The 20,125-nt window shown below is 47.4% G+C and overlaps 1 protein-coding gene across 1 annotated transcript in view; it reads left to right on the top strand.

Moving 5' to 3' along the window:
- The window catches only part of ubl3a (ubiquitin-like 3a), a 62,317-nt gene extending 42,858 nt beyond the window's left edge, over window positions 1-19,459 (top strand). The window contains exons 2-5 of the mRNA XM_046317403.1: window positions 4,480-4,588; window positions 11,983-12,069; window positions 16,137-16,214; window positions 19,346-19,459. Coding sequence (XP_046173359.1) covers window positions 4,480-4,588; window positions 11,983-12,069; window positions 16,137-16,214; window positions 19,346-19,398 — 327 coding nt within the window. The 3' untranslated portion in view covers window positions 19,399-19,459. The remainder of the gene's footprint in view (window positions 1-4,479; window positions 4,589-11,982; window positions 12,070-16,136; window positions 16,215-19,345) is intronic.
- Window positions 19,460-20,125: the final 666 nt, after the last annotated feature.

The following is a 20,125-nucleotide window of genomic DNA, read 5'->3' as shown; positions in this document are numbered from 1 at the left end:
TCACAGTTGTAAATGAGAACTGGTTCTCAACTGGCCTACCTGCTTAAATAAAAGTGAAATAATAAAAACATTTTTTTTCTAGAATGTAGAATGATATTATTATAATTCAGCCTGCAGCATACCACCCTGCATCCCACTGTAGGGTGGTACTGAATCTATGCAGGGTTGTTCCTGGTCAGTCCCTGGATGGGAGACCAGATGCTGCTGGAAGTGGTGTTGGAGGGTTAGTAGGAGGCAATATTTCCTCTGGTCTAAAATACACATATTCTAATGCCCCAGGGCAGTGATTGGGGACATTGCCCTTTGTAGGGTGCTGTCTTTCGGATGGGACATTAAACGGGTGTCCTGACTCTCTGTGGTCACTAAAGATCCCATGGCACGAATAGGGATGTTTCTCCCATGTCCCTCATATCACAATGGCCACCCAATCATTCCTTGCGTGACGTAGCATGTTAGTTTCTTCTCCGCAGTGAGTTTGGATGTGAATACATTCGCGGCTATCAGTCTGATTGGTTCAGAAACGGCTGGGTTGGCCAGCGCCAGAATACACATTGGGTAAAGCAGTGGTTTGAATATTTTGTCATTGGCTTTTATACTCTGGTTAAATATCATCCAATCGCTGATGACTTTCTTTTGAACAACACCCCTTTTGCACCTCGAACGACTTCAATGATGTCATTCTCAGATTAAAGTATGTAGCGAACAACAGAGCAGCAGTAGTGTTTAGTGGAAGTCATCAGGCTAGTAACCACACCATTTCCTCATGGGTTTTAGCCCTAATGCTACACAATCAATACAGGCCTAAGGGTGGGTGTGTCAGGGTGTGTGTGTGTTTGACATTTGACTGCAAGCTGTTTGTGTCCCAGTGCAGTAGGATGTTTATTTTACCTTTATTTAACCAGGCAAGTCAGTTAAGAACAAATTCTTATTTTCAATGAGAGCCTAGGAACAGAGGGTTAACTGCCTTGTTCAGGGGCAGAACGACAGATTTGTACCTTGTCAGCTGGGGGATTTGAACTTGCAACCTTTCGGTTATTAGTCCAACGCTCTAACCACTAGGCTACCCTGCCCTCCCAAAAGGATGTATGATATTCCTGTTTGTGTCCCAGTCAGTCAGTGTTAAACTCAACAAGCCTGTGTCTGAGAGAGGGCTATCAGAGGATGAGAATGAAGAAGGAATTACTGCTTTCTGTCGGAGATGAGAGAGAATGATGATGAGGGATGACTTTCCTGTGTGAGGTGATAGAGAATGGACAGATGGATGTATGAGTGGATTAAAGAAGGGAAGATGAAAGATGAGAAGAAGTTCCCTAATTTCCCTTTCCCCTTTAGTTGGTGCCCGGTCTCTGTATTTCTGACTTAATGATGTGAATGAATCACAGGGTTGGAAAATCCCAGAAACTTTTCAGAAACCCTGGTTGGTGAATATCTAGAATCAAAAGGGAATAAACCGCCAGCGAATTCTTCAACTGGGATTTATTGCAACCCTACCGACACACATAAGATCATTATTATGTCTGCCAGCCTGCCCTCTTCTATCAGCTTCAGTGTTGTTTTTAAGAGGTAGGTATGATGTTCCGCACTAACCTCTAGCTGGGTCACAACAACACCAAAGTAAAACAACCTAGCTGTACCATATTAAGATACTGAGCTAGGCCAACATCTGTCTTCATGTATCTATTAACTCCTACCTGATATCCATTTAACTATTAACTCCTACCTGATATCCATTTAACCATTAACTCCTACCTGATATCCATTTAACTATTAACTCATACCTTAAACCCATGTATCTATTAACTCCTACCTGATATCCAATTAACCATTAACTCCTACCTGATATCCATTTAACTATTAACTCCTACCTTAAACACATGTATCTATTAACTCCTACCTGATATCCATGTATCTATTAACTCCTACCTGATATCTATGTACCTATTAACTCCTACCTGATATCCAATTAACCATTAACTCCTACCTGATATCCAATTAACCATTAACTCCTACCTGATATCCATTTAGCTATTAACTACTACCTGATATCCATTTATCTATTAACTGCTACCTGATATCCAATTAACCATTAACTCCTACCTTAAACACATGTATCTATTAACTCCTACCTGATATCCAATTAACCATTAACTTCTACCTTATATCCAATTAACCATTAACTCCTACCTGATATCCATTTAACTATTAACTCCTACCTGATATCCAATTAACCATTAACTCCTACCTTAAACACATGATATCCATTTAACTATTAACTCCTACCTGATATCAATTAACTATTAACTCCTTCCTTCAACCCATTTAACTATTAACTCCTACCTTCAACCCATTTAACTATTAACTACTTCCTAATATCCATTTACCTATACTGTGCAAAAATATAATGCAACATGTAAAGTGTTGGTCCCATGTTTCACGAACTGAAATAAAATATCCTAGAAATGTTCCATATGTACAAAAGGCTTATTTCTCTCAAATGTGTTTACATCACTGCTAGTGAGCATTTCTCCTTTGCCAAGATAATCCATCCACCTGACAGGTGTGACATACCAAGAAGCTGATTAAACAGCACGATCATTACACAGGTGCACCTTGTGCGGGGGACAATAAATTGCCACTCTTACATGTGCAGTTTTATCACACAACACAATGCCACAGATGTATCAAGTTTTGAGGGCGTGTGCAATTGGCATCCTGACTGCAGGAATGTCCACCAGAGCTGTTGCCATAGCATTTGATGTTAATTTCTCTACTGTAAGCCGCCTCCAATGTCGATTTGATTAAGATGGTAGAAATCCAAATAAATGATCAAAAGCCATCTACGTACCCCCCAAACCTCACATCAAGCCCCCCCCCAATGTCCAGTATATAGTATCAGTTCTATATGTTTGACAAGTAATATACAGCTGCGCCTTAGATAATTGTTTAGTCAACCTATGTTTTGTATTCTCTGTAAATATGGTGATGTGTTTTTCACCCTCTGTTCAGAGAAATAGTCATTGAAGTTGTTAGGTAATGCGATGGGGCATACGCTTGATGTTACCACGTTCTGACCACTTGATGGTGCTGTTTCTGCAATACTGGCTCACTCTCTCGTCCAGTTCGAGGTTGCCTGTTGCATATCCAATACAAATTCACCAATATGGTTTAGATTCAGAATGTACCAATCAACATGTTAATTGGCCACAGTTGAAGTTGGGTACTACCCACATTATGCCATTAAGTTTGACTTGGTCCTGGGGAATCCTATGGATGAGCATACAGTGGTGATTGTGCCATTAAGTTTGACTTGGTCCTGGGGAATCCTATGGATGAGCATACAGTGGTGATTGTGCCATTAAGTTTGACTTGGTCCTGGGGAATCCTATGGATGAGCATACAGTGGTGATTGTGCCAGCCTTTGATTTGTCTACTTTGCTGATATGATGATGAGTGCTGGATGACACTTGCGGATGCTGTGGATGAAGAAAACATGGACATAAAAGGGGATATTCGTGCATCCAAGTTATCCAGCAAGGTTATATTTTTGGCCAAACAGAGAGGACACATGAAATGTACTAAAACCAAGCATCATCTGCACCGTTAAGGCACCAACCACTGCTACTGGTCGCCTATATAATTTGGGGTGTAGGAACATCACTGTAATTGAAGGTGCACTTATGACAGAAAAGAAAGTGAAAGAGTGACATTTCTTTACAATAACACATTTACTTGTGTTAATGTTGTTGGCTCCGTCATTCTCTTATCAAACTTTGCACCTGCACTGTTCTTCAAGTAAAAAATGTTTTTGTAAAATGTTCAATGGAAATTGTTTTAAATCTCTGTCCATATTGTCCATGTGTTTTTACGGAGATAGAAAATAGCCTTTTTTTTCATAAATCAATCAATCTAATGTATTTATAAAGCCCTTTTTACATCTGCAGATGTCACAAAGTGCTGTACAGAAACCCGGGCTAAAAGTCCAAAGAGCTAGTAATGCAGGTGTAGAAGCACGGTGGGAAAACTACCACCAGTTTGACTGAATTGCACGAGAATTATACATGTATGGATTTTCTTCTGCGTTGTTTTCTCTTTATTCAACCAACATTCCTCCTGCCATTCACCCACACAATATTTCATGACCCTGAACCCGCCTGCCCCACGGATATAACCGCCCGTGCGTCACTAATGTGTGATGTGTTCATACACACATTAAAGGGAAGGCTTTGACCAAAATATGCTCTAAGAATTTCTTCCCATCGATCGTCCTTACCCCTCTTCTCTTTTTCCCTCACTTTATGCAAACCTTTTGACGCGGTTGCTAGGTGTTGGGTTAAGGTCGCTACACTATCCCCTTCCTTTGGGAGAGCTTTTCCCCACGGCCTCTCGGATGGTCTCACGGGCGCCATCCCACTTCTGACACTGGCTTGTTTATGTGTCTATCAGCTTCTAATCTCCTCCTCTCCCTTTTGTGTGTTTCAGATTAACCTGCGTCTCATCCTGGTCAGTGGGAAGACGAAAGAGTTCCTGTTTTCTCCCAATGACTCGGCCGCAGACATTGCCAAACACGTCTACGATAACTGGCCAATGGGTGAGTGACACCTCACAGACACACATTACAACTGGCCAATGGGTGAGTGACACCAAATGCATACATATCAGTGGAGGCTGCTGGAGGGAGGATGATATTATTCAATTCCAGCCATTACAATGAGCCTGTCATGCGATTTAAAGTGACACCAGCCACTACTGGCGCATTTAGAAAGTATTCAGACCCCTTGACTTTTTCCACATTTTGTTACTTTACATCATTATTTTCAAATGTATTCAATAAAAGAAATCCTTATCATTCTACGCACAATACCCCATAATGACAAAGTGAAAACACGTTTGAAGAAAATTAAAAAACAAAATACCTTATCTACATAAGTATTCAGACCCTTTGCTATGATACTCGAAATTGAGCTCAGGTGCATCCTGTTTCCATTGATCATCCTTGAGATGTTTCTAGAACTTTATTGGAGTCCACCTGTGGTAAATTCAATTGATTGGATATGATTTGGAAAGGCACATGCCTGTCTAAATAAGGTCCCACAGTTGGCAGTGCATGTCAGAGCAAAAACCAAGCCATGAGGTTGAAGGAATTGTCCGTAGAGCTCCGAGACAGGATTGTGTCGAGGCACAGATCTGGAGAAGGGAACCAAAACACTTCTGCAGCATTGAAGGTCCCCAACAACACAGTGGCCTCCATCCTTCTTCAATGGAAGAAGTTTGGAACCAACAAGACTCTTCCTAGAGCAGGTTGTCGGCTAAACTGAGCAATCGGGGGGCCTTGGTCAGGAAGGTTACCAAGAACCTGATGGTCACTCTGACAGAGCTCCAGAATTTCTCTGTGGAGATAGTTGTCCTTCTGGAAGGTTCTCCCATCTCTGCAGCACTTCACCAATCCGGCCTTTATGGTAGAGTGGAAGCCAGTCTTCAGTAAAGGGCACATGACAGCCCGCTTGGATTTTGCAAAAAGGCACCTAAAGACTCTAAGACCATGAGAAATAAGATTCTCTAGTCAGTTGAAACCAAGATTGAACTCTTTTACCTGAATGCCAAGCGTCACATCTGGAGGAAACCATCCCTACGGTTCAGCATGGTGGTGGCATCATTATCATGCTGTGGTTGTTTTTCAGCGGCAAGGACTGGGAGACTAGTCAGAATCGAACAAAATATGAACAATGCAAAGTACAGAGAGATCCCTGATGAAATCTGCTCAGGACCTCGGACTGAGGTGAAGGTTCACCTTCCAACAGGACAACGACCCTAAGCACACAGCCAAGAAAAAGCAGGAGTGGCTTCGGGACAAGTCTCTGAATGTCCATGGGTGGCCCAGCCAGAGCCCGGACTTGAACCCGATCACAAATCTCTGGAGAGACCTTAAAATAGCTGTGCAGCGATGCTCCCCATCCAACCTCACAGAGCCTGAGAGGATGTGCATAGAGGAATGGGAGCAACTCCCCAAATGCACGTGTACCAAGCTTGTATCGTCATACCAAAGAAGTGTTGAGGCTGTAATTGCTGCCAAAGATGCTTCAACAAAGTCCTGAGTAAAGGGTCTGAATACTTATGTAAATGTGACATTTTTATTTTTAATAATAAACTTTCTAAAAACCTGTTGTTGCTTTGTCATTATGGGTTATTGTGTGTAAATTGGGAAAAAAACAATTGAATCCACTTTAGAATCTGGTCAGGCTTCTGGTCAGGCTCCGGAGACGGGCACATCGCGCACCGCTCCCGAGCATACTACTCGCCAATGTCCAGTCTCTTGACAACAAGGTTGATGAAATCCAAGCAAGGGTAGCCTTCCAGAGAGACATAAGAGGCTGTAGCGTTCTTTGCTTCGTGGAAACATGGCTCACTGGAGAGACGCTATCGGAGGCGGTGCAGCCAGCGGGTTTCTTCACGCATCGCGCCGACAGAAACAAGCATCTTTCTGCTAAGAAGAGGGGTGGGGGCGTATGCCTTATGATTAGCGAGAGGTGGTGTGATCATAGAAACATACAGGAACTCAAGTCCTTCTGTTCACCTGACTTAGAATTCCTCACAATCAAATGTCGGCCGAGAATTCTCTTCGATTATAATCACAGCCGTATATATTCCCCCCAAGCAGACACATCGATGGGCCTGAACAAACTTTATTTGACTCTATGTAAACTGGAAACCACATATCCTGAGGCTGCATTCATTGTTGCTGGGGATTTTAACAAGGCTAATCTGAAAACAAGGCTCCCTAAATTCTATCAGCATATCGATTGTTCTACCGGGGCTGGTAAGACCCTGGATCATTGTTATTCTAACTTACGCAACGCATATAAGGCCCTCTCCCGCCCTCCTTTTGGAAAAACTGACCACGACTCCATTTTGTTGCTTCCAGCCTATAGACAGACACTAAAACAGGAAGCTCCCGCACTCAGGTCTGTTCAACGCTGGTCCGACCAATCTGATTCCACGTTTCAAGATTGCTATGATCACGTGGACTGTGATACGTTCCGCATTGCGTCAAACAACAACATTGACGAATACGCTGATTCGGTGAGCAAGTTTATTAGCAAGTGCATCGGCGATGTCGTACCCACAGCAACTATTAAAACATTCCCCAACCAGAAACCCTGGATTGATGGCAGCATTCGTGCAAAACTGAAAGCACAAACCACTGCTTTTAACCAGGTCAAATTGACCGGAAACATCACCGAATACAAACAGTATAGCTATTCCCTCCGCAAGGCAATCAAACAAGTTAAGCGTCAGTATAGAGCCAAAGTAGAGGCGCAATTCAACGGCTCAGACACGAGAGGTATGTGGCAGGGTCTACAGTCAATCACAGACTACAAAAAGAAAACCAGCCCCGTCGCGGACCCTAATGTCTTGCTCCCAGATAAACTAAACAGCTTCTTTACTCGCTTTGAGGATAATAGTGCCACCTACTCGGCCCGCTACCAAAACCTGCGGACTCTCCTTCACCGGAGCCAACGTGAGTAAAACATTTAAAGTGTTAACCCTCGCAATGCTGCTGGCCCAGACGGCATCCCCAGCAGTGTCCTCAGAGCATGCGCAGACCAGCTGGCTGGTGTGTTTACGGACATATTCAATCAATCCTTATCCCAGTCTGCTGTTCACACATGCTTCAAGAGGGCCACCATTGTTCCTGTCCCAAGCAAGGCAACTGAGCTAAACGACTACCGCCCCGTAGCACTCACTTCCGTCATCATGAAGTGCTTTGAGAGACTAGTCAAGGATAATTTCACCTCCACCCTACCTGACACCCTAGACCCACTGCAATTTGCTGACCGCCCCAATAGGTCTACAGACGACGCAATCGCAATCACACTGCACACTGCCCTAACCCATCTGGACAAGACGAATACCTACAGTGGCGCAAAAAAGTATTTAGTCAGCCACCAATTGTGCAAGTTCTCCCACTTAGAAAGTTGAGAGAGGCCTGTAATCTTCATCATAGATACACTTAAACTATGACAGACAAAATTAGAAAAAAAATCCAGATAATCACATTGTAGAATTTTTCATTAATTTATTTGCAAAATGTTGGAAAACTCAAAGGGTCTAAATGCACTGTATGATACTTCATGCAGTATAAGAAGTAATACAGGGACGATGGAGGAGAAGTAATACATGGAGGAGAAGTAATACAGGGAAGATGGAGGAGAAGTAATACAGGGACGATGGAGGAGAAGTAATACAGGGAAGATGGAGGAGAAGTAATACAGGGAAGATGGAGGAGAAGATGGAGGAGAAGTAATACAGGGAAGATGGAAGATGGAGGAGAGTAATACAGGGAAGATGGAGGAGAGGTAATACAGGGAAGATGGAGGAGAAGTAATACAGGGAAGATGGAGGAGAAGTAATACAGGGAAGATGGAGGAGAAGTAATACAGGGAAGATGGAGGAGAAGTAATACAGGGAAGATGGAGGAGAAGTAATACAGGGAAGATGGAGGAGAAGTAATACAGGGAAGATGGAGGAGAAGTAATACAGGGAAGATGGAGGATACACAGGGAAGATGGAGGAGAAGTAATACAGGGAAGATGGAGGAGAAGTAATACAGGGAAGATGGAGGAGAAGTAATACAGGGAAGATGGAGGAGAAGTAATACAGGGAAGATGGAGGAGAAGTAATACAGGGAAGATGGAGGAGAAGTAATACAGGGAAGATGGAGGAGAAGTAATACAGGGAAGATGGAGGAGAAGTAATACAGGGAGATGGAGGAGAAGTAATACAGGGAGATGGAGAAGTAATACAGGGAGATGGAGGAGAAGTAATACAGGGGAGATGGAGGAGAAGTAATACAGGGAAGATGGAGGAGAAGTAATACAGGGAAGATGGAGGAGAAGTAATACAGGGAAGATGGAGGAGAAGTAATACAGGGAAGATGGAGGAGAAGTAATACAGGGGAGATGGAGGAGAAGTAATACAGGGAAGATGGAGGAGAAGTAATACAGGGAAGATGGAGGAGAAGTAATACAGGGGAGATGGAGGAGAAGTAATACAGGGAAGATGGAGGAGCTCTGGTGGGAATGAAGGGGACATGTTAAATCAAATCAAATCAAATCAAATTTTATTTGTCACATACACATGGTTAGCAGATGTTAATGCGAGTGTAGCGAAATGCTTGTGCTTCTAGTTCCGACAATGCAGTGATAACCAACAAGTAATCTAACTAACAATTCCAAAACTACTGTCTTATACACAGTGTAAGGGGATAAGGAACATGTACATAAGGATATATGAATGAGTGATGGTACAGAGCAGCATACAGTAGATGGTATCGAGTACAGTATATACATATGAGATGAGTGTGTAGACAAAGTAAACAAAGTGGCATAGTTAAAGTGGCTAGTGATACATGTGTTACATAAGGATGCAGTCGATGTTGTAGAGTACAGTATATACATATGCATATGAGATGAATAATGTAGGGTAAGTAACATTATATAAGGTAGCATTGTTTAAAGTGGCTAGTGATATATTTACATCATTTCCCATCAATTCCCATTATTAAAATGGCTGGAGTTGGGTCAGTGTCAATGACAGTGTGTTGGCAGCAGCCACTCAATGTTAGTGGTGGCTATTTAACAGTCTGATGGCCTTGAGATAGAAGCTGTTTTTCAGTCTCTCGGTCCCAGCTTTGATGCACCTGTACTGACCTCGCCTTCTGGATGATAGCGGGGTGAACAGGCAGTGGTTCGGGTGGTTGATGTCCTTGATGATCTTTATGGCCTTCCTGTAACAACGGGTGGTGTAGGTGTCCTGGAGGGCAGGTAGTTTGCCCCCGGTGATGCGTTGTGCAGTCCTCACTACCCTCTGGAGAGCCTTACGGTTGAGGGCGGAGCAGTTGCCGTACCAGGCGGTGATACAGCCCACCAGGATGCTCTCGATTGTGCATCTGTAGAAGTTTGTGAGTGCTTTTGGTGACAAGCCGAATTTCTTCAGCCTCCTGAGGTTGAATAGGCGCTGCTGCGCCTTCTTCACGACGCTGTCAGTGTGAGTGGACCAATTCAGTTTGTCTGTGATGTGTATGCCGAGGAACTTAAAACTAGCTACCCTCTCCACTACTGTTCCATCGATGTGGATAGGGGGTGTTCCCTCTGCTGTTTCCTGAAGTCCACAATCATCTCCTTAGTTTTGTTGACGTTGAGTGTGAGGTTATTTTCCTGACACCACACTCCAAGGGCCCTCACCTCCTCCCTGTAGGCCGTCTCGTCGTTGTTGGTAATCAAGCCTACCACTGTTGTGTCGTCCGCAAACTTGATGATTGAGTTGGAGGCGTGCGTGGCCACGCAGTCGTGGGTGAACAGGGAGTACAGGAGAGGGCTCAGAACGCACCCTTGTGGGGCCCCCGTGTTGAGGATCAGCGGGGAGGAGATGTTGTTGCCTACCCTCACCACCTGGGGGCGGCCCGTCAGGAAGTCCAGTACCCAGTTGCACAGGGCGGGGTCGAGACCCAGGGTCTCGAGCTTGATGACGAGCTTGGAGGGTACTATGGTGTTGAATGCCGAGCTGTAGTCGATGAACAGCATTCTCACATAGGTATTCCTCTTGTCCAGGTGGGTTAGGGCAGTGTGCAGTGTGGTTGAGATTGCATCGTCTGTGGACCTATTTGGGCGGTAAGCAAATTGGAGTGGGTCTAGGGTGTCAGGTAGGGTGGAGGTGATATGGTCCTTGACTAGTCTCTCAAAGCACTTCATGATGACGGAAGTGAGTGCTACGGGGGCGGTAGTCGTTTAGCTCAGTTACCTTAGCTTTCTTGGGAACAGGAACAATGGTGGCCCTCTTGAAGCATGTGGGAACAGCAGACTGGTATAGGGATTGATTGAATATGTCCGTAAACACACCGGCCAGCTGGTCTGCGCCTGCTCGGAGGGCGCGGCTGGGGATGCCGTCTGGGCCTGCAGCCTTGCGAGGGTTAACACGTTTAAATGTCTTACTCACCTCGGCTGCAGTGAAGGAGAGACTGCATGTTTCCGTTGCAGGCCGTGTCAGTGGCACTGTATTGTCCTCAAAGCGGGCAAAAAAGTGATTTAGTCTGCCTGGGAGCAAGACATCCTGGTCCGTGACTGGGCTGGATTTCATCTTGTAGTCCGTGATTGACTGTAGACCCTGCCACATGCCTCTTGTGTCTGAGCCATTGAATTGAGAGATTCCACTTGGTCTCTGTACTGACGCTTAGCTTGTTTGATAGCCTTACGGAGGGAATAGCTGCACTGTTTGTATTCAGTCATGTTGCCAGACACCTTGCCCTGATTAAAAGCAGTGGTTCGCGCTTTCAGTTTCACGCGAATGCTGCCATCAATCCACGGTTTCTGGTTAGGGAATGTTTTTATCGTTGCTATGGGAACGACATCTTCGACGCACGTTCTAATGAACTCGCACACCGAATCAGCGTATTCGTCAATATTCCACACTAATGAGTATAAAGACATTGAGCCAGAACCCCTCACAAAACCCAGGATATTACACACACACACACACACACACACACACACACACACACACACACACACACACACACACACACACACACACACACACACACACACACACACACACACACACACACACACACACACACACACACACACACACACACACACACACACACACCTGAACATGTTAACTTGCATGGCTTGTTAGGTGCGGCAGGGTAGCCTAGTGGTTAGACTAGTTACCAGAAGGTTGCAAGTTCAAACCCCCGAGCTGACAAGGTACAAATCTGTCGTTCTGCCCCTGAACATAAGAATTTGTTCTTAACTGACTTGCCTAGTTAAATAAAGGTTAAATATAAATAAAAGGTGTGGGTTGGTGTGGTGTCCTCCAGAACCATTTCTCTGTCTTCCTTCTTTCTATCTGTCTCTCCTTCTGTTGATGGCGATGATAATGTTGTTGATGATGGTGGTGATGGTGATCTTCATTTCTCTTCAGACTGGGAGGAGGAACAGGTCAGCAGTCCTAACATCCTGAGGCTCATCTACCAGGGTCGCTTTCTACATGGAAACGTCACGCTAGGAGGTGAGAACACACACACACACACACACACACACACACACACACACACACACACACACACACACACACACACACACACACACACACACACACACACACACACACACACACACACACACACACACACACACACACACACACACACACACACCGGAAACACACAGACACACAGAGTCAAAATCAGTCAATTGAAATCAATTCATTAGGCCCTAATCAATGGATTTCACATGACTGGGAATACAGACCTTTTCTGGATCAGAAACCAGTCCCATATCTGGTGTGACCACCATTTGGCTCACGACACAGGCTGTTGATTGTGGCCTGTGGAATGTTGTTCCACTCCTCTTCAATGGCTGTGAGAAGTTGCTGTATATTGGCGTACAGATCCTTGTGACATGGAGCATTATCATGCTGAAACATGAGGTGATGGTGGCAGATGAGTAGCATGACACCCACAGGTTTCATCAGCTGCTCGATGAAGAAGACCGATGAGTAGCATGACACCCACAGGTTTCATCAGCTGCTCGGTGAAGAAGACCGATGAGTAGCATGACACCCACAGGTTTCATCAGCTGCTCGATGAAGAAGACCGATGAGTAGCATGACACCCACAGGTTTCATCAGCTGCTCGGTGAAGAAGACCGATGAGTAGCATGACACCCACAGGTTTCATCAGCTGCTCGATGAAGAAGACCGATGAGTAGCATGACACCCATCAGGTTTCATCAGCTGCTCGGTGAAGAAGACCGATGAGTAGCATGACACCCACAGGTTTCATCAGCTGCTCGGTGAAGAAGACCGATGAGTAGCATGACACCCACAGGTTTCATCAGCTGCTCGGTGAAGAAGACCGATGTGGAGGTCCTTTACACGTGGTCTGCGTTTGTGAGGCCGGTTGGACGTACTGCCCAATTCTCTAAACGATATTGGAGGCAGTTTATGGTAGAGCTATAAACATTAAATTATATAGCAACAGCTCTGGTGGACAGTCCTGCAGTCAGCATGCCAATTGCACGCTCCCTCAAAACTTGAGACATCTGTGGTATTGTGTTGTGTGACAAAATTGCACATTTTTAGTGGCCTTTTATTGTCCCCAGCACAAGGTGCACCTGTGTGATGATCACTCTGTTTTAATCAGCTTCTTGATATGCCACACCTGTCAGGTGGATGGATTATTTTGGCAAAGGAGCAATGCTCATTAACTGGGATGTAAACAAATTTGTGCACAGAATTTGAGAGAGAGAGAATCTTTTTGTGCTTATGGAAAATTTCTGGGATCTTTATTTCAGCTCATAAAAAATGGGACCAACACTTTACATGTTGCATTTATATTTTTGTTCAGTACAGTTGACAGTGCTTTAGTGTTTGGGTAATGGGGATAGCTGTCGTCCTAACCCGTTTCAGGTATCTCATTTTAGCCATTATCTCGCTCATAAAGCTTTAGCCCCTGTACACAAAGCGCACCCTATACCCTATATAGTGCACTATTGTACCATAGTGCACTACTTTGACCAGAACCCTATGTAGGGAATAGGGTGGATTATGTGACGCAAACATAGACATTTTGAATCCTTTTACGCCTTTATTCCCATCGAAAGGATAATGGCCCAAAATTCCTGACAAACATTCCTCGTTCAGAGAGGCTGAGGATTAGAGATTTCGGTGTTCTGGGATCTGCAGATGTTGGAATCCCAGCCCGGTCTCATAGACTAGACATAACATAGTAAATGTATATCTGTATGTTACGTTTGGTATGGTTACGTAAGCCAGATGGTTAGTTAAGGGCGAAAACGAAAGTAGGGTATTTGGGTGGGGGTATAACACAAACGTTATATGCATCTAGCAACCCAAAGGATCCAAGTTCGAATCTCATCACAGACAACTTCAGCATGTTAGCTAATTAGCAAATGTTCAAATACTTACTACTTTTTTGCAACTTTGCATCTACTTAGCATGTTAGCTAAGCCTAACCCTAACCTTAACTCTTTCAGCTAACCCTTCCCTTACCCTTTAACCTAACTCTTAAACTTAACCCTAACCTTAACGCCTAGCTAACGTTAGCCGGCTAGCTAACGTTAGCCACCTAGATAGAATTTGTAACGAGTTGTAATTCATACCATATAACACAACATGGGTGATGGACATCCACAAATTAATACATACGATACGAAATGTAACATATCATACTAAATGGAGCGTCTCAGATTTACGTACAGAATAATACAAAATGCTCTGAGACCATGTTGGGAATCCACAGAATACAAACCTAGCCTGGGATACGAAGAGGGATTACGTACAGAATAATACAAAATGCTCTGAGACCATGTTGGGAATCCACAGAATACAAACCTAGCCTGGGATACGAAGAGGGATTACGTACAGAATAATACAAAATGCTCTGAGACCATGTTGGGAATCCACAGAATACTAACCTAGCCTGGGATACGAAGAGGGATTGGAACAGGATTTCAGACGGATAGGAGGCTCTGGAGGCTCATCCTGACATGACCCTCCTGCATGACAATGCCACCACGCACAGAACGAGCAGTATGGCTGATTTACTGCAAGACAGGAATGTCAGTGTTCTGCCATGGCCAGCAAAGAGCCCGGATCTCAATCCCATTGAGCACGTCTGGGACCTGTTGGATTGCAGGGTGAGGGCTAGGGTCAATCCCCACCAGAAATTTCCGGGAACTTGTAGGTGCCTTGGTGGAAGAGTGAGGTACAGCAAGAACTGGCAAAGTCCATAAGGAGGAGATGTACTGCAGTACTTAATGCAGCTGGTGGCCACACCAGATACTGACTGTTGCTTTTGATTTTGACCCCCGCTTTGTTCAGGGACACATTATTCTGTTAGTCACATGTCTGTGGAACTTGCTTATGTCTGTTATTGAATCTTGTTATGTTCATACGAATATTTACACATGTTAAGTTTGCTGAAAATAAAGTGAGAGGATGTTTCTTTTTTTGCTGAGTTTATAAGGAAATAAATAAATTAGGCCCTAACTACAAAGTGAAGGAAAAGCAGCCAACAAGTACTCAGCATATGTGGGAACTCCTTCAAGACTGTTGGAAAAGCATTCCAGGTGAAACTGGTTGAGAGAATGCCAAGAGTGTGCAAAGCTGTCATTAAGGCAAAGGGTCGCTACTTTGAAGAATCTCAAATAGGAATATATTTTGATTTAACACTTTTTTTTGGTTACTACTGGAATCTATGTGTTATGATGTCTTCATTATTATAGTTTTTAAAATGTGTTTTGGTGGGGGAGGGGGGGGTCCTTCTGTAATTGTCTGCATCATTTCCAATCCCCCAATTGATTAGTTGTTCAGCAGTCTTATGACTTGGGTGACTGGAGTCTTTGACAATTTTTCGGGCCTTCCTCTGACACCGCCTAGTATACATGTCCTGGATGGCAGGAAGCTTGGCCCCAATGTACTGGGCCGTACGCACTACCCTCTGTAGCGCTTTACGGTCAGATGCCGAGCAGTTGTCATACTAGGCGGTGATTCAACCGGTCGGGATGTTCTCTATGGTGCAGCTGTTGAAACTTTTGAGGATCTCTTTCTCTTGTTTATGTCCACGTCCTGTCTCTGTCTTTGTCTGTCTATCTGTCTGTCTCTGTCTCTCTCTCTCTGTCTCTGTCTCTCTCTCTCTGTCTCTCTCAGGTCTCTCTCTCTCTTTCTTTCTCCCTCTTCTCTCCTCTCAGGTCTCTGTTTCTCTCTCTCTCTGTCTCTCTCTCTCAGGTCTCTCTCTCTCTTTCTTTCTCCCTCTTCTCTCCTCTCAGGTCTCTGTTTCTCTGTCTCTCTGTCTCTCTGTCTCTCTCTCTCTGTCTCTCTCTCTCAGGTCTCTCTCTCTCTTTCTTTCTCCCTCTTCTCTCCTCTCAGGTCTCTGTTTCTCTGTCTGGCTCCTGTCTCTCCTCTCTCTTGGTTGTGTATTCTATGTTAGATCAGTTAAATGATGATAGTTATGATGATATATTGTCTTTGTAACAAGTCTTTGTCTGTTAACGCTGTTCTACTCTGTCACTCGCACCCTCCTCCTCCCTCCCCTCCTCCTCCCCTTCTCTCAGCTCTCAAACTGCCTCTGGGGAAAACCACAGTGATGCATTTAGTCGCCAGAGAGACGTTGCCTGAGCCAAACTCCCAAGGTAACCCGCTTTTCATTTATCCCACCTTCCAGACTTTTAATTCATCCCTTGTTCCTCCCCTTCACACTAAAACACAGTAATAGATGATGCCTTTATTGTAGATGATGGTAGTAGTTATTTCTGTTTGTTTAGGAACAGCTAATGATCCATGATGAATATTTCTAAGCTTATCCCAGTCCTATACAGTGTAATAAGACGTGTGTTTCAGTAAGCGTATGCAACACTATTTAAATAATGACAGACGGTTGTTTTTGTTTCAATGATACTCTTTTTTAGAAAAAAGGTAGATTTTTCAACAATATTGCTACTAAACAGTATCCTGACTGCGTCCTGACTGCGTCCTGACCGTCTCCTGACCGCCTCCTAACCGCCTCCTGACCTCGTCCTGACCGCCTCCTAACCGCCTCCTGACCTCGTCCTGACCGCCTCCTGACAGTGTCCTGACCGCCTCCTGACAGTGTCCTGACCACCTCCTGACAGTGTCCTGACCGCCTTCTGACAGTGTCCTGACCGCCTCCTGACAGTGTCCTGACCTCGTCCTGACCGCCTCCTGACCGCCTCCTGACAGTGTCCTGACCGCCTCCTGACCGTGTTCTGACCGCCTCCTGACCGTGTTCTGACCGCCTCCTGACAGTGTCCTGACCGCCTCCTGACAGTGTCCTGACAGTGTTCTGACCGCCTCCTGACAGTGTCCTGACAGTGTCCTGACCTCCTCCTAACAGTGTCCTGACCTCCTCCTGACAGTGTCCTGACCTCGTCCTGACCGCCTCCTGACCGCCTCCTTACAGTGTCCTGACCTCCTCCTGACAGTGTCCTGACCTCCTCCTGACAGTGTCCTGACCTCCTCCTGACAGTGTCCTGACCGCCTCCTGACAGTGTCCTGACCGCCTCCTGACAGTGTCCTGACCTCCTGCTGACAGTGTCCTGACCTCCTGCTGACAGTGTCCTGACCTCCTGCTGACAGTGTCCTGACCTCCTCCTGACAGTGTCCTGACCTCCTCCTGACAGTGTCCTGACCGCCTCCTGACAGTGTCCTGACCGCCTCCTGACAGTGTCCTGACCGCCTCCTGACCGCCTCCTGACCGCCTCCTGACAGTGTCCTGACTGCCTCCTGACCGCCTCCTGACAGTGTCCTGACCGCCTCCTGACAGTGTCCTGACCGCCTCCTGACAGTGTCCTGACCGCCTCCTGACAGTGTCCTGACCTCGTCCTGACAGTGTCCTGACCGCCTCCTGACCTCCTCCTGACAGTGTCCTGACCTCCTCCTGACAGTGTCCTGACCGCCTCCTGACAGTGTCCTGACCGCCTCCTGACAGTGTCCTGACCGCCTCCTGACCGTGTCCTGACCTCGTCCTGACCGTGTCCTGACCTCGTCCTGACCGTGTCCTGACAGTGTCCTGACAGTGTCCTGACAGCGTCCTGACCTCGTCCTGACCTCGTCCTGACCATGTCCTGACAGTGTCCTGACCGTGTCCTGACCGTGTCCTGACAGCGTCCTGACCGTGTCCTGACCTCGTCCTGACCTCGTCCTGACAGTGTCCTGACCTCATCCTGACCATGTCCTGACAGTGTCCTGACCTCGTCCTGACAGTGTCCTGACCGTGTCCTGACCGTGTCCTAACCTCGTCCTGACAGTGTCCTGACCGCCTCCTGACAGTGTCCTGACCGCCTCCTGACAGTGTCCTGACCGCCTTCTGACAGTGTCCTGACCGCCTTCTGACAGTGTCCTGACCGCCTCCTGACAGTGTCCTGACCTCGTCCTGACCGCCTCCTGACCGCCTCCTGACAGTGTCCTGACCGCCTCCTGACCGTGTTCTGACCGCCTCCTGACCGTGTTCTGACCGCCTCCTGACAGTGTCCTGACCGCCTCCTGACAGTGTCCTGACAGTGTTCTGACCGCCTCCTGACAGTGTCCTGACAGTGTCCTGACCTCCTCCTAACAGTGTCCTGACCTCCTCCTGACAGTGTCCTGACCTCGTCCTGACCGCCTCCTGACCGCCTCCTTACAGTGTCCTGACCTCCTCCTGACAGTGTCCTGACCTCCTCCTGACAGTGTCCTGACCTCCTGACAGTGTCCTGACCGCCTCCTGACAGTGTCCTGACCGCCTCCTGACAGTGTCCTGACCTCCTGCTGACAGTGTCCTGACCTCCTGCTGACAGTGTCCTGACCTCCTGCTGACAGTGTCCTGACCTCCTCCTGACAGTGTCCTGACCTCCTCCTGACAGTGTCCTGACCGCCTCCTGACAGTGTCCTGACCGCCTCCTGACAGTGTCCTGACCGCCTCCTGACCGCCTCCACCGCCTCCTGACAGTGTCCTGACTGCCTCCTGACCGCCTCCTGACAGTGTCCTGACCGCCTCCTGACAGTGTCCTGACCGCCTCCTGACAGTGTCCTGACCGCCTCCTGACAGTGTCCTGACCTCGTCCTGACAGTGTCCTGACCGCCTCCTGACCTCCTCCTGACAGTGTCCTGACCTCCTCCTGACAGTGTCCTGACCGCCTCCTGACAGTGTCCTGACCGCCTCCTGACAGTGTCCTGACCGCCTCCTGACCGTGTCCTGACCTCGTCCTGACCGTGTCCTGACCTCGTCCTGACCGTGTCCTGACAGTGTCCTGACAGTGTCCTGACAGCGTCCTGACCTCGTCCTGACCTCGTCCTGACCATGTCCTGACAGTGTCCTGACCGTGTCCTGACCGTGTCCTGACAGCGTCCTGACCGTGTCCTGACCTCGTCCTGACCTCGTCCTGACAGTGTCCTGACCTCATCCTGACCATGTCCTGACAGTGTCCTGACCTCGTCCTGACAGTGTCCTGACCGTGTCCTGACCGTGTCCTAACCTCGTCCTGACAGTGTCCTGACCGCCTCCTGACAGTGTCCTGACAGCCTCCTGACCTCCTCCTGACAGCCTCCTGACCTTCTCCTGACCGCCTCCTGACAGTGTCCTGACCGCCTCCTGACAGTGTCCTGACCGCCTCCTGACAGTGTCCTGACCGCCTCCTGACAGTGTTTGACAGGGTGCTGACCACATTCCTACTGTGTTTGACAGGGTGCTGACCACATTCCTACTGTGTTTGACAGGGTGCTGACCACATTCCTACTGTGTTTGACTGTGTGTTGTGTTCCTTCTCAGGTCAGAGGAACAGAGAGAAAACTGGGGAGAGTAACTGCTGTGTCATCCTGTAAATACCCACATCCATCCCTCCCTCCCACACCCACCTCCATCCCTCTCTCACCCACCCACCCACCCACCCACCCACCCACCCACCCACCCACCCACCCACCCACCTCCATCCCTCCCTCACCCACCTCCATCCCTCCCTCACCCACCTCCATCCATCCCTCCCGCACCCACCTCCATCCCTCCCTCACCCACCCACCCACCTCCATCCCTCCCTCACCCACCTCTATCCCACCCACCTCCGATCATCCATCCCTCCCTCACCCACCTCCATCCCTCCATCACCCACCTCCATCCACCCACCTCTGATCATCCATCCATCCCTCCCACACCCACCTCCATCCCTCCATCACCCACCCACCTCCATCCCTCCATCACCCACCCACCTCCATCCCTCCCTCACCCACCCACCTCCATCCCTCCCTCACCCACCTCCATCCCTCCATCACCCACCCACCTCCATCCCTCCCTCACCCACCTCCATCCCTCCATCACCCACCCACCTCCATCCCTCCATCACCCACCCAAACTCCATCCCTCCCTCACCCAGCCACCTCCATTCCTCCCTCACCCACCCACCTCCATCCCTCCCTCACCCAGCCACCTCCATCCCTCCCTCACCCAGCCACCTCCATCCCTCCCTCACCCACCCACCTCCATCCCTCCCTCACCCAGCCACCTCCATCCCTCCCTCACCCAGCCATCTCCATCCCTCCCTCACCCACCCACCTC

Source organism: Oncorhynchus gorbuscha, linkage group LG20, assembly GCF_021184085.1.
Source record: "Oncorhynchus gorbuscha isolate QuinsamMale2020 ecotype Even-year linkage group LG20, OgorEven_v1.0, whole genome shotgun sequence".
NCBI classification, from domain to species: domain Eukaryota; kingdom Metazoa; phylum Chordata; class Actinopteri; order Salmoniformes; family Salmonidae; genus Oncorhynchus; species Oncorhynchus gorbuscha.
This window is presented reverse-complemented; position numbering and strand designations above follow the sequence as displayed.